This window comes from Passer montanus, unplaced genomic scaffold (assembly GCF_014805655.1).
Source record: "Passer montanus isolate IOZ18808 unplaced genomic scaffold, ASM1480565v1 scaffold16, whole genome shotgun sequence".
NCBI lineage: Eukaryota > Metazoa > Chordata > Aves > Passeriformes > Passeridae > Passer > Passer montanus.
Window position 1 is genome coordinate 9473837 of NW_024363160.1, and position 13328 is coordinate 9487164.

The 13328-nt window shown below is 37.4% G+C and overlaps 1 protein-coding gene across 3 annotated transcripts in view; it reads left to right on the forward strand.

Moving 5' to 3' along the window:
- TOX (thymocyte selection associated high mobility group box) overlaps positions 1-13328 on the forward strand; it is a 218929-nt gene that overhangs the window by 177662 nt on the left and 27939 nt on the right. For all 3 annotated transcript variants that reach the window (XM_039703089.1, XM_039703088.1, XM_039703090.1), the window contains one exon: positions 3717-3947. In XM_039703089.1, coding sequence (XP_039559023.1) covers positions 3717-3947 — 231 coding nt within the window. The remainder of the gene's footprint in view (positions 1-3716; positions 3948-13328) is intronic.

The following is a 13328-nucleotide window of genomic DNA, read 5'->3' on the forward strand; positions in this document are numbered from 1 at the left end:
TAATGGCAGCAGCTGCTAAATGTTGTTTGGCAATACTCATTCTCATAAAAACTATTTCATATAGGCTGTTCAGACTTCAACTGTCCTATATTCCCTTGGAAGGGAAAGGAGCTGCATTATAGAGGGCTCAGTTTCCTTTCATGTTATGGCTCTAAAAGCAGGACAGCTGAGGTTGCTTGACCATGAGATCAGTGACAACTGTAGCATAGTTGTAAGGCTGGATATACATTCAGGGAGCTGTAAGACCATGGAACTGTGCAATGGAAACTCAGACTAAGGGTATTGTCTCTGCGAAGGGTGCACATCACTAAGGCTCCTTAATACTTACAAATCTCATATGTGGGCCTATCGTTAGAAGCAGAAAAAAGGGAGGACTTAAAAATTAGTAGTTGCAAGTAACTACAAAAACATTCTAATCAAAGTGGCCACTTAGCCTTATTCTGACCACCTCAACTTTGGAATATTAAATTTGTGTAATTCTTGCCATAATTCACACTGTTGAATCATTAAACTTGTACTTTGTTATTGCCAAGCATAATTGTGAGCTGCTGGAAGCATTACTGCTTTGTAAATAAGTATTTCTTCATAGATGGGTAACAGGGTCTTCTTCCATGTTAATTTGCATATCACTTATGAGAGAAATTCAAATAATGCATTTTAGAGGAAAGATAGCAAGAGGACTGCAAGTAGCAAGAATTAAATAACAGAAATACAATTACTAAAGAACTGCTGCAGCATATTCTCCTTATGTGGCAGAGGTTTTGCAATATTTACTTTATATGATAGGAGTTATAAGTGGAATTCTGTGTTGTCTGTTCAGCCTATTATGCAGATGGTGCTTGATTAAAATCTATTTTAAACTACAGCGATTACTGCAAGATAGTGTGCATAAAACAGCTCTCCTAGCTCCATTAAAGGCTTTGGTACTATTGCAGTTTATTTTAAATATGCTTATAGACATTTTCCAGGTTCTCAAGGGACATTTAGATATCAACGATGTGCCTTACTTGATAGTTTTAAATCCTACACTAGATATTCTTGTGATCTATTAGGTGTGCAACATGGTTAATGGACACTTTTTTAAAGTGAAATATTATTGCTTTCTTATGATAAATAAGTTAAATACATCACCATAATTAAGCAATAAGCCATGACAGGAGGTGGATTACCATGAGCTAACTACACCTCCAGGGATTTTGAGGCACAAGTCTATGCCTAGCAGAATATATATGGTTTTTATTTTATTTTCCATCTGTCTCTGCCTTGGTGGTTAGAAGTGGAGTCTATGAAGCTGATAGACTGATGGGAGCATAAGGTAGACCATCATCTCAGCCATTTGCAAGGTTATTAGTACTGGAATTCTGGTATTCTTTTTATTTTGTTATTTTCATATAAGACAAACAGAATTTCCCCTGTGAGTACTCTGTTTTTAACAGTGGGTTTTTGAAGTCTCTTGATCATTAAGGTTGGAGAATAAGTTTTTAGAGCTGTTCACAGAACAGCTTACCAGAAGGCACTTACACAAGTTTCTCTAGTATATCTCCTAGTTTAAGTGTGATTGAAGTGATGTGGTATCCTAACATACAGAGAACTTTTAAATCACAATAAACTGAAAGGAGAAAAATGTTAGTGAATCACACGGGTAAAATTTTAACTATAGAACTAATTATTTCAAAGTCTACTTGCTCGTGATGTTTCAGTTGCACTGGTCTTCTGAAAAGTTTAGACTAATTTTCTCAAATTAGAGGTCTAATTAATTATACTTTAACTGCTAGTTTTGTGTATCCTGTAGAATTGCTATTGCAAGAGACAAAAATCTGAATAATTTAATAAAAGATGGGACAATTTTGCTTTTCCATATTTTCCAAATGTTGACAATAGGCTGCATGTCTATTAATTTTGTATTAAAGTTGCAGCTATTGTAACATAATGCTCAAAAAACAAGCAACTTCATTTTCAATTTCTGGTCATCACTGTGTCGTTGTTTTTAGTAATCCACAGAGATTCAGATTTTTTACTGTAGTCACTTGGGTTCTATTGGACACCACATATCAAGGCATATAGGAAAATTTAAAAGTTATTTTTCTCAAAATGAGGATTTCCAGCCATTTTCCTCATGCAGTTCCAATGATTTGAACACCTGTATCCTCCTGTGCCACTTGATACGCATTATTAAAAAATAATAATAGAAGGAAGTGAAAGAAGTCATGCCTAGTAGATCCTTAGCCTAGAGCATACCATTTATGCTCTTGATCTTCTCTTCTCTTAAAAATGCTTATGATGCACAGTGCTTTGGTCATGCCGACAAAAGAAAAAAGCCTTTGAACCCACTTGTAAGATCACACACCATTTCTACAGTTACAGTAAATTAAGTGATCATATCAAGAAAAGCTACTTTGCCATGGAGCTCCAATGTGTTGAAGAATCAGGTTATTGTCCCTTTATGTGCTTCTAAGTCATAGAATCTTGGAATAATTTAGGTTGGAAAAGACCTTTAAGATCATGGAGTTGAATTGTTAACCTCCCGCTTCCAAGCTCACCACTAAACCATGTGCCCATGAGCCCACATCTAGACATCTTTTAAATGCCTCCAGGGAGAGTGACTCCACCACTTCCCTGGGCAGCCATTCCAATGCTTGACAATCTTTTTGGTGAGGAATTTTTTCCTAATATCCAATCTAAAATTCCCCAGGGGCAACTTGAGGCCATTTCTTCTCATTCTATGGATTGTAATTTGGGTCAAGAGACCAACCCTCACCTTGGTACAACCTTCTTTCAAGCAGTTGTATCAGTTGTAGTGATAAGGTCTCTGCTGAGCCTTCCTTTCTTTCTCCAGGCTAAACAACCTGTTTCCTCAGCTGCTCCTCAAAAGGCTTGAGCTCCAGACCCTTCACCAGCTTCACTAAGAAAATAGGGTGCTTTGGCATTTGCCCAAATGCTCATGTGCAGGGTTTTTTTCAGGTGCTGAATAAATAAGGCACATGAGCTTTCCTCCATACACCATTCCTCTTTCACTCCTTTCCTCAAACCATTTGCTTTTATGTGAGCAGATATAAAAACTACTCAGCCAAATCCAGATAGGTAAAAACTGATCCTTTAAAGGGCTCTAAACTGTCTATACTGATAAAAGTTTGTTTCTTCAGACTTTATTTAGAAAATGTGTTAGGGGAATGTCTGTAACTTGAATTGCATGGTTCACAGCTAGATTTTCTTCAAAGTCCCTGGAAGATGTACCACCAGCTGCAGAAGAAATTGATCTGAACAGTAGTCTGGGGTCATTCTATGGAAGGACAAGAATAAGCAAATGTAGAAATGAGAGTGCTCCTGCTGTCTGCAGATGGTTCATGTTGTTGAACTGATACTCGGGCTATAGAGAAACTAATTTCATTTGAATTTTCTCATTATTTTCTTGTTATAGCCACTAGCAATGAAACTTAGAAAAGGTCAAAAGATGACCAGACAGACATTATTGCAATTATATGAAAGAGAAATATAAAGTGTTTAAGGGAAAAAATAGCATTATCCAAAATACTTACAGTGAATTTTATATATGCAACTCATGCAGATTGTGTCAACATTTAAATTATCAAACATAACAACAAAAATTCCATTTCTGCATGCAAAATCCAATGTTTTTGCATCATAGAGGCTGTACAGTGGTCCAAGTGAATTAAACTGGCTTTTTTTAATAGTACTTTTCTAATTTTATGTTACAGGTCAACGGTGGCGAGAAGAGACCTGCTTCAGATATAGGAAAGAAACCCAAAACTCCCAAAAAGAAGAAGAAGAAGGACCCAAATGAGCCACAGAAGCCTGTGTCTGCCTATGCATTATTCTTTCGAGACACTCAAGCAGCCATCAAGGGCCAAAACCCCAATGCTACTTTTGGTGAAGTCTCTAAAATTGTAGCTTCAATGTGGGACGGCTTAGGAGAAGAACAAAAACAGGTACAATATGTGCTGCAGCTTAGGGGCTTTGTTTCAGGAAAGTGTTATCAGGGTCATCTGAGCACTGTAGGCAGCTTCTTTTGTTAGCCAGGATGAAACTTGAATATATGCCATCTCAGGAATATGATTTAAAGAGACTGAGATAAGGAGAGTACAGTTTTATTTTATCTGTATGAAACCACTAAAAGAGTTTACCTTGTTTTGGGATGTGGCACAAGTTTTAAGATTATATTTAGGAATGTTTAATGCTGAAATCTGTGGGGCTAGGATTTTGCAATGTCATTGCCCTTTACATGAAACTGCCGTGTAAGGGGACCTTGCTGCCAAAGCTTAGATCTGTGCAGTGGGAGATGGCATATATTTGAGCTGTCACTTGTAGATGTTTCCCTTCCCCATGATCCCATGATGCCAGGAGTGAAGCTGGGTTCACATTTGCTCCCAAACCACCTTTTATGAAAGAAGTTAGTGATGTGTTGACCCAAAGAGACCTAGGGTGGATGCGGGCAAAGGGCATCCTCTAGCATGTATGTGGGCTGTGGAAATCACGTCCCAAGGTTACTTCTGTCTTGCATGGAAGGCCTTGGTTCTGCAATGGGACCAGCAGAGCTGGACCTGAAACGTTGCAGAAATAATTCCAAGCCAGTCAAAGCTGTGTAAAAGCAGGCAACTCTGGAAGCTCATCACACTGAAGTGGTGACAGCTGGCAAATACCATGGATCCTCACTGTGGCATGCCATAGCTCTTCTGTTGTTATTGGTTGCATTTTTACTGCCAACAGAATGGATTGGATTGATAAAGGAATGGGAACTTTAAGAAGGCAACAGATATGGAAGGAAAGGATGTGCTGGGTGAGAGTTATCTTGGCTACAGGAGACCTGGACTAGGGTTGATGTTAGCACAGAGTGGAAAAGTACTGGGAATGAACTGAATCTCCTTCATTCATACACTGTTATTACAAAATTACACTTAAAAACTAAGAATTAATGAAAACTTCTTAATGATTTATTGGTATGTAAAGCTATTTGGTCTTGTAAAAGGAAAAAGAAAGGGTTACTTTGCTAATAACTGGGTGGTGTAGGTACATCTAGATCCTTGCTAAATATACCAGTGTGAAAAGAATCGAGATTTGGCATTCATTGAGAAAATAAATTTTTAAAAAACAACAACGAAACCTGTTGTTATCTAGTATTCACCAATGAATAAGGCCAGTGTTTGGAAAGTTTAGCTGGAAAAGAGATAACTTTCTGAACACAAGGAACAGAAAAGTCACTTTGACTGGCACATTAGCATTATTTTCTTGTGGTGTGTTGTGTCTTTCTTTTCCCTTTTTTAATATGTCCAGCAAAGGCCAAAGACTGTAAAATGCACATTTCCTTCAAGCTCATCATGTGAGTACTACCACCAAAGTATTAAATCTCCTCCATAGAAATGTGGAAGAAAAGTTCATGAAACCCTAAATTTCCAGCTTAACTTCAATTTCCTATTCATGGCTGAGAGCAAAATTTGAATAAGTTGTATGCTGTAAGAACAGAACAAAATTTATTTTCCTTGTCTCTGTTGTTAATTTAAGTTGAAACACAGATGAATGATGCATTGTGGAATCCATATGACACATGCAGGTAAAAATGGCTGCAACTATGTTTCTTAAGCCAATTATTTAAAGAGTTGGATTAGCATCTCTTCGTTGCTTTTTGACTCATTTTGCCCATTCGTTATCATCTATTAAGTACATTTTTAAAATTCTAGGCCCAAGCCTGTTCTAATCTAGCCCTGTACAAAAATAATAAAAGATAGTCCCCATGTAAAAAAAATAAAATTGGCAATCTTATTTTCTACAATAAATTTAAACTAATTTTTTTTTCCATTAGGGATCTAATAGTACAAAGTAATGATTACAAGGCATCTTAACTGACTAGATAATCTGTATTTTAAAGGCCTAATTTTTCAGATCCAGAGCATTAGTAACTGTTATGAAATCTATGTATCTGGTAGGAAAATTTGACTCTAAAAATACAAGTGATTAATGTAGCAATTGGTATTTGGCATTGAAGAAGCTTCAGAAATCCAAAAATAGTTAAATAAAGAAACAATAACATCATTAGAGGACAACTTTATTGATGAATTATACTTGCTGAAAAGGATTCAATTATCATAAAGCTTCTGGCTTATGTTTTGGAAGCTAATGCTTATTCTGGAATTTAAATAGAAATATATTTCCAAATTATGTTTCCTGAATTGAAACTCCTTTTCCTATTTACATAGTAAATATAAATGAATCAGAAAGTAGAACATAATGCGGCTATTGAGAAAGAAGAATAGCCTCATATTTTCATGCTAAAATGAAATCTTCTTTGTTGCTGTGATCTGAGCCATTTTTTTCTGAAATGCATAGAATTCTTCTTGTTTATTCCTGAAGATTGACCACAGAATAAATAAAAGTATAGAAACTCAGTACAATAATGACCTACGGGCAATATATGTATGTCCAAGACTTTGCAACAAAATTTTGATAACCTGGCATATTGAAAAGCTTTGTGCAATAACCACATATGTTTTTCAAACTGTGAAGAACTAGGAAAGTGTTTTTGAGAAAATAGGATTTGAATGACAAAAAAGGAAATGGGATTATGAACTAGCTGATGGTGGGGGTCTTACTGAAGTTAGGGGAGGGTTATGCTTAAAATGGATTGCACTCTGATACTCTTACCATGAGAATAATGCAATTCATTACACTAAAGGAGATACCAGTGTACTTCCCTCTCATTTTACATATGAAGATATTTGAATTTTTAAATCATATGTTCCCATTCATTTCTGTGTGTAAAAAGCCCATTTGCAACAATGCTGGTGTGTGCCTGTATGCTGTTTGTCCAGCTCTATCTACGCAGAATCTAGAAGTTAAAAGGAGTTTAGTGGTCATGGTGGACTTTGTCATGGACTTCTCAAATTCTGGATAGAGTACAATAATTATACATGATCAGAAGCAGGCACTGTACATTTTCCTTCATTTTTCACTGTAGATGCTTTCTAAAATTGTTCATATTAATAAATATGTGAACAGTAGGCAGCTGTAGCAGTAGTGTGTTGAGATACATTCTTATCTTCTCCTCAATGCTGTAGGCATAGCACCGGGATATTTTTTTTTCAGAGACTTTTCCAGTTCTTCTCTTATGATCACAAACAGCTGTGTTGAGATACATTCTTATCTTCTCCTCAATGCTGTAGGCATAGCACTGGGATTTTTTTTTTCAGAGACTTTTCCAGTTCCTCTCTTATGATCACAAACAGTGTTTTCTCTTTAGTACTATACTTCTGTGCATCCCATTTCTATAGCTTATCTATGTACATCTTTGCCCTTTGCACACTTTTTTACTGCAAAGGGGAGATAAACAGCCCCCAGGAAAGAGGGATCAGCATGCTAAATGGTTGAGTCACTGGCTTTCAGACAGAACACTGCTTTAAACTGGGTAAAAAGGCTATTTAGGTCATTTTCTGTCCTTAGATGAAAAAGGAAAGTAATTTTAAATCAGTACCAGATGTGGATGTACTAAATGAACCTTAAGTTTCTAATTGGAGTCCTAGTAAAGCTGTAATAGATGTGGCAAATTACAAACAAAATGTTCTTGTTTACATTAGTGTAACTTTAAAACTTCAGCCAAAGACCTTAATAAATGTTCTGTTATTCTAAAAATGGAATTGAATGTCTATTCAACATTCAACAAAATTAATCTCTGGTGTTACTTCTGTGACTTAACTGGAATTCTAGTAGGAATTAATTTGGCCTCCTATGAACAGCTCAGTGTGCATACTTGTGTCTGTGTATGTTCCTGTGTGTTTGCTTCAACTGTGCACTGGTCCTACAGCTGGGAGAAGGAGAGATTCACCTCAGGCACCCAAAACTTAGCAATCAGAAGAAGCAGGTGAAGTGACTGTTTGAGTGCTGTGACAGATGCTTTCTTTCAGGCTGCATAATTCATAGACAGTAATATTAGCTGCAACAGTTCAGCTCAATAGCAACACCTCATTATTTTATCCCTCAGTATTTATTCCTATGGTTGACGCCTCATGAAATTACTGTTAATGTGTTTATATAAGGGCAGATCTGACACAAGTGGGAAGAATTTAATTTCCCACTCATTCTTTCCCGCTGATGTGTCCTCTTCCCCTGGTAGAAGTGGCAAGTGTAAATAGTTAATTTGCTTCAATTATGAGCCTGTCCTGCTAAATTAGAAGCAGCAGGAATATGAAGAGCCAGAATTATACATATGAGGCAGCTGACAAATCCTCCGAGCTCACAAAATCAAATCATTTACTCCTCATTGGTGCTCAAAGACCCACTAGATAAAAGCTGCAGTTTATTCTTTAATATCTGGTGGAACTTGGATTGTATGTTACCAATACTTATGTAAAACTAAATCCCTGTGCATTAGTGTCAATGTTTGTAATGCTGTTACCATTTTCACTATAACCCCCAAGGTTTCAGAGGTTTCTATTTTGTCTCTAAAAGAACCCAGACTGATTTGGGCATGAAAAATAACAAAGCATGTTTTATAAGTCTTTCTTTTGACCACAGGGATGTTTTAGACATAGCAGCACATTATCCACTGCTGGGATGAACCAGGTAGATCAGGAGGGGATTTACAAGCAATGCTGGCCAAAACCTCATATCTCCATAGCTTCTCTCATGATGTGAGACACCACAAGTCAGATCAGTGTTTCAAGAGGTCTTGACTCTGCCTGTTCTTTGGGAATGCCCAACCTAGATCCTCCCTCCCAGGGTGCGATGGCATCCCATTCCTTGACATGAGAAGTGAGATCATCTGCCCCATGGCTGGAAGAGCTGTCGTGTCCCCATTGCATTGCCATGCATGTGGGGTGCCCGGTGTCAGGGCGTCAGATAGTTCAGGGGCCTGGCTGGTGAAACAGCTTCAGGAGATGTTCAGATGACCATGAGGTCAAAGTAGTCAATAGCATTTTTAAAACAAATTTTCAATTTCTTCCCTTATACGTGCTGGTGTACTCACACAGACGTTTGTTTATCTATCTCTTATTCTCCCTTTAAAAACCCTTCCTTGCTCCATGCTAATGAAGCAATCTCCAAGGAATAACTAACACAATTGTAAGAGGATGAGAATGTACCTCCAGTTTAGTAGATAAACAACCACACAAGGTTTAGCTTTGTTTTATTTTTGTAAATGAGAATAGGAAGAGAAGGCACATCTGTGTGTGCACACTGCCAAAGTGAATTATAAGCAAAATGGATTCTGGAATAGGCACAACAGACAGCAACTTTACATCTCTCCTCCCAGCTACTTGCACCTATGTGTTTTCACCAGTGTTGCATCTTAGGAGTGTTTGGGAGATGCACTGTTTTTCTTTACAAATTTCTGTCTTGAAATTGCATCTCTACCCTTTGAAGGTCTAGACTGGGGCATTGAGATTTCAAAACAACTGATCCTCATGCTGGTGTATTCTTCTTCTCCCTTCCTCTGAAAGTACCTGGATTAATCTTCCTCTGAAAGCAATCTGCATTAATGAGCTGGAACACAAATGGGCCAATAATAGGCATATACTATGTGCAGCTACAGCTCATGTCTATTTACATATAAGTAAATTTATATCTTCAGGTTTTTCTATAGCCCTGGCTTCTACATGGCCAATCTTTGAAGCCCTTAACTTCCACTGACTTCAGAGGAGACAAGTATCAGGCTCTCTGTGAAGTCACAGGGAACATCAGACACCCTTGCTTGGGGTGGATTTCTAATATCCATTTGCAGCACACAATAAACTTGGCTCCTAAAGAAATATTACACAAGGCTCCTGAATTATGAAATGTTGACTTTAACTCCACTTTCTTATTGTACTTGGAAGCAGCTGGGCCAAAAGGACCCTGGGTATCAAATACTGTTGTATCAATGTGCATAAATAATAGCCTTAATTTTCAACTTATTCTTCGTCCCCAGCTTTTAGCCATACATTTGACTTCAACAGAAACATAATTTTTATGTCGCTTGCATACAAAACTGGATTTAGGCCCAATTATTATACCTTCATTCAGGCTTACATCCTTTTTTTTTAAAAAAAAAAGAGTACCAGCAGGTGGAGATAATCACTAGATAAATCATGTGTTTAATGTCACTTGTTTTGTACTCAACTTTCATCCAACATGCTTCTGATAAAGTGTGCAGTCCTGCCCATGGAAGCTGAAAGCATCAAAACTCTAAGGTCAAATTTAGGCCTGGCACAAATGGCTGCAATTTCCAGTGTTCTCCAGGAGCCTCATTGTTTGTGCTAGAGCTGAATTTGGCCTGTGATCTTTCCCCCACGTGCCAGAAAGACAGAATTCTTTCCCCTTAAGCCTCTAATATGTCATCAGTGTCTTTTTCATGCTCTACAGTCAAAGAGACTACTGAGCCATATAGCTTGCCCTGGGCCTCTTTGTTACTGTATGTACTTAGATTGAAAATCAAATGGTAATATATTTCAATGTCCATTAAGCAATTCTGAGGATTTTTTTTTCTGACTGCTGTGGGAATATCTTTGTCCATATTTTAGATGAGTGTGTGCAGCTCTAGGTGCCTTTGCTGCAAAATCAAGAGATTAAAACTAGAGATATGTCTCCCACTTGGAAAAAAATACAAGCTTTCTCTATGAGCTGACATATTTAGGGCCAGGAATGACAATCTGAATGTGGAATTTAATTCTGGATTGGAGCCTACTGTATTTTATCAGATGACATTCCTGTAACTGTAGTCCGTGAAAATGACACTCCCATGGGATATAACACTGCAGAGACCAAGAATACAGAATCATTCATGTTGCTTTTTGATTTACTATTTTTGCATATACTGTTTTGTGGGGTTTCTGGAACACTTCCACCAAAACAAATGTGGGCACTTTTACATCATTTTAAAAAGACAAATATGACTTGCTTGCAAGTCCCAACTTTAAGGAGATATCCACAAGATAAACAGAAAATTTCCCTTTCTTTGTCATCCTCATACCATCTATTTAGGCAAAGCCAGGGAATAGCATGGTTCTTTGTAATTTGCTTTGTCATCTAGGAGACACAGAGCTTTTGCAGACTTCCATAAAACACAAATTCTGAAGGTCTCTTTTTCTTCTAAAATTATGAGTCACTTTAGTTCACTGTCTCCCAGTCTAGTATCATCTCTAGTCTGAAAGGGGACTGTAGTCCCAAGCAATAATTTTCCATTATCATCTGATAGCAAAAACTGAGGATGTGGTTGCAGACATTGGAGTGCCTGTTTGGGCTCTTGTGATGACTGGAGGAAGGGAGATCTGTTCCACTCAGGCAATAAGGGTGCAAGCCACAAGTGACAGGGTAGTAATCCCACTGCTTACTGTGTTGTGACGTGTTGATAATCCTCCACAAGCAAGTTGGAAGTCAGTTCATTGTGAGAAAATGGCCAGAACAAAATCCTGGCTTAAGACATTATAGTATAATAATATAATATAATATAATATAATATAATATAATATAATATAATATAATATAATATAAACATAACATAACATAACATAATTAATATATTTTTATTTCTATTTATTTGTATTTCTATTTCTACTTACATTTATATTTATATATAATATAAATATATGCACAAAGGATGGTTTTGTGCTTGCTCCTTTTTACATGCTTTGCTGTACAGTGTAAGGGAACTTGAAGCTACCTTGGAAGTGCAACTAAATGAGCACCTGTGTATTATGCTGTCTGCATTTGCATTTGTGTAGCACAGTCAGAAAATAATGCCAGCAAGTTCCTTTTATAGATAAATGTATGCAGTCTTGGTGTTTTGGGGTTTCTATAACATGCTGAAGAGGAAAAGAATAAATTAAACTGGCCCACCTTGCATATACAAAATAATGTCTTTTTCTGCCAACATTCATTTTTTGCCACAACTGGGACAATATAGAAAATAAAATAGTGTGTAAGGACACAAATATGCCACTGAATCAGAATGGGCCTTTGCTGTCTGAGTGACAATCAGTTGATGTTCAATTATCATGTTAATTGAATTAAAGCAAAATGGAAATGACTTAATTCCATAACTATATGTTCCTGTCAAGTTACTTATTTAATAATTGTTGCTTGCCTGACAGAGGACAAAAAAATAACCTTATAGGAGATTTCTAAGATGCTATAAATAAAATTAAATACTCCCACTATACCATATAGACAAGTAACAGAACAGAACCGTGCTTTATGATACAGGAAAAATGTTAATTGTATTATTGGATATGATGTGTTTGATAATTTGGCACTGTCTTAAGCATGAAGCTCAAAAGACCTTCAGCTGTTTTCTAGAGCACACTTGAATGATGACACAAGTCTTTCCTCCCCAAATGTGCTGCAAGGATACAAGTCTTATACTTACAGCAACACAAAACTATTTAAGCCTGAGGGCTAAAAAATTCACACAGCTGCAGAAAAAAAAATGTAAAAATAGTTTGAGAGAAGCAGCTGACTTGTTCATACCTGTTTGAGATGCTGCTGCTGAAGACATTCCCCCCTTGCCCTGCCTCCATAAGCTCCCAGTTCAAGTCCAGTCCAGCACAGAGCCAGTGAATTGGTACCACTGCCGGGGCCACATTCATTTGTCTTCAGAGAAAAATATTGATTGCCAGACCAAACTTGGTTGCTATTTATGTTACCAAGTGTTTACTCCCCAGACAGGCAAAACTTACTCTAATTTTTAGTCTAGGCCATGGCAAATCAATTTCCAAAACCAGCATGAGGGTCATCAGCCTACTTGTATGCTAAGCTAAGCAGTGGGCACCTTGGGAAGGACATAGTGAGAGCCCAACCTCTTGTCCTCAGAGGACACACCAATGCTTTTCCAGGCACAAACTGGGGTGAGCTGACCACCTTCCAGGCAAGCCAGCCTGCAGGAGCCATTCTTGCCAATGCAAAAATCAAAGCAGACTGGGGTCATCTGAAAGTTTTTCCCACCCAGTAAGGACTTTTTTACTGTAATGACCTCCTGTTAAATCAGTAAATTTTATGGTGCTAGAGAAGATATGTTGTTCACGTGATTATTGTTCATTCACCAAAAGATTCAAGAGAAGAGGGTAAGGCAGTGTGTACACTGAACATGGTAGAGGCATAGGTAGGACGTAATTAAATAACAATGGTGTGATGATGTTTCTATGAAGTAATGATGTTTTAGAAGGAGATTTGCAGAATTGTTGTTAGCTTCATATTATTGAGTTAACCTTGTGCAATATGACTGTTTGCGGGAAAAGTCAGGTCCCAGAGGACTCTTTCAATTATGCTGTGACTGTAAGAGCACAGCAGGAGTGTCTACTTTTTATATTTGTGTAATGCAAAATAAAACCCAATGTGGAAGCAGTAGATAC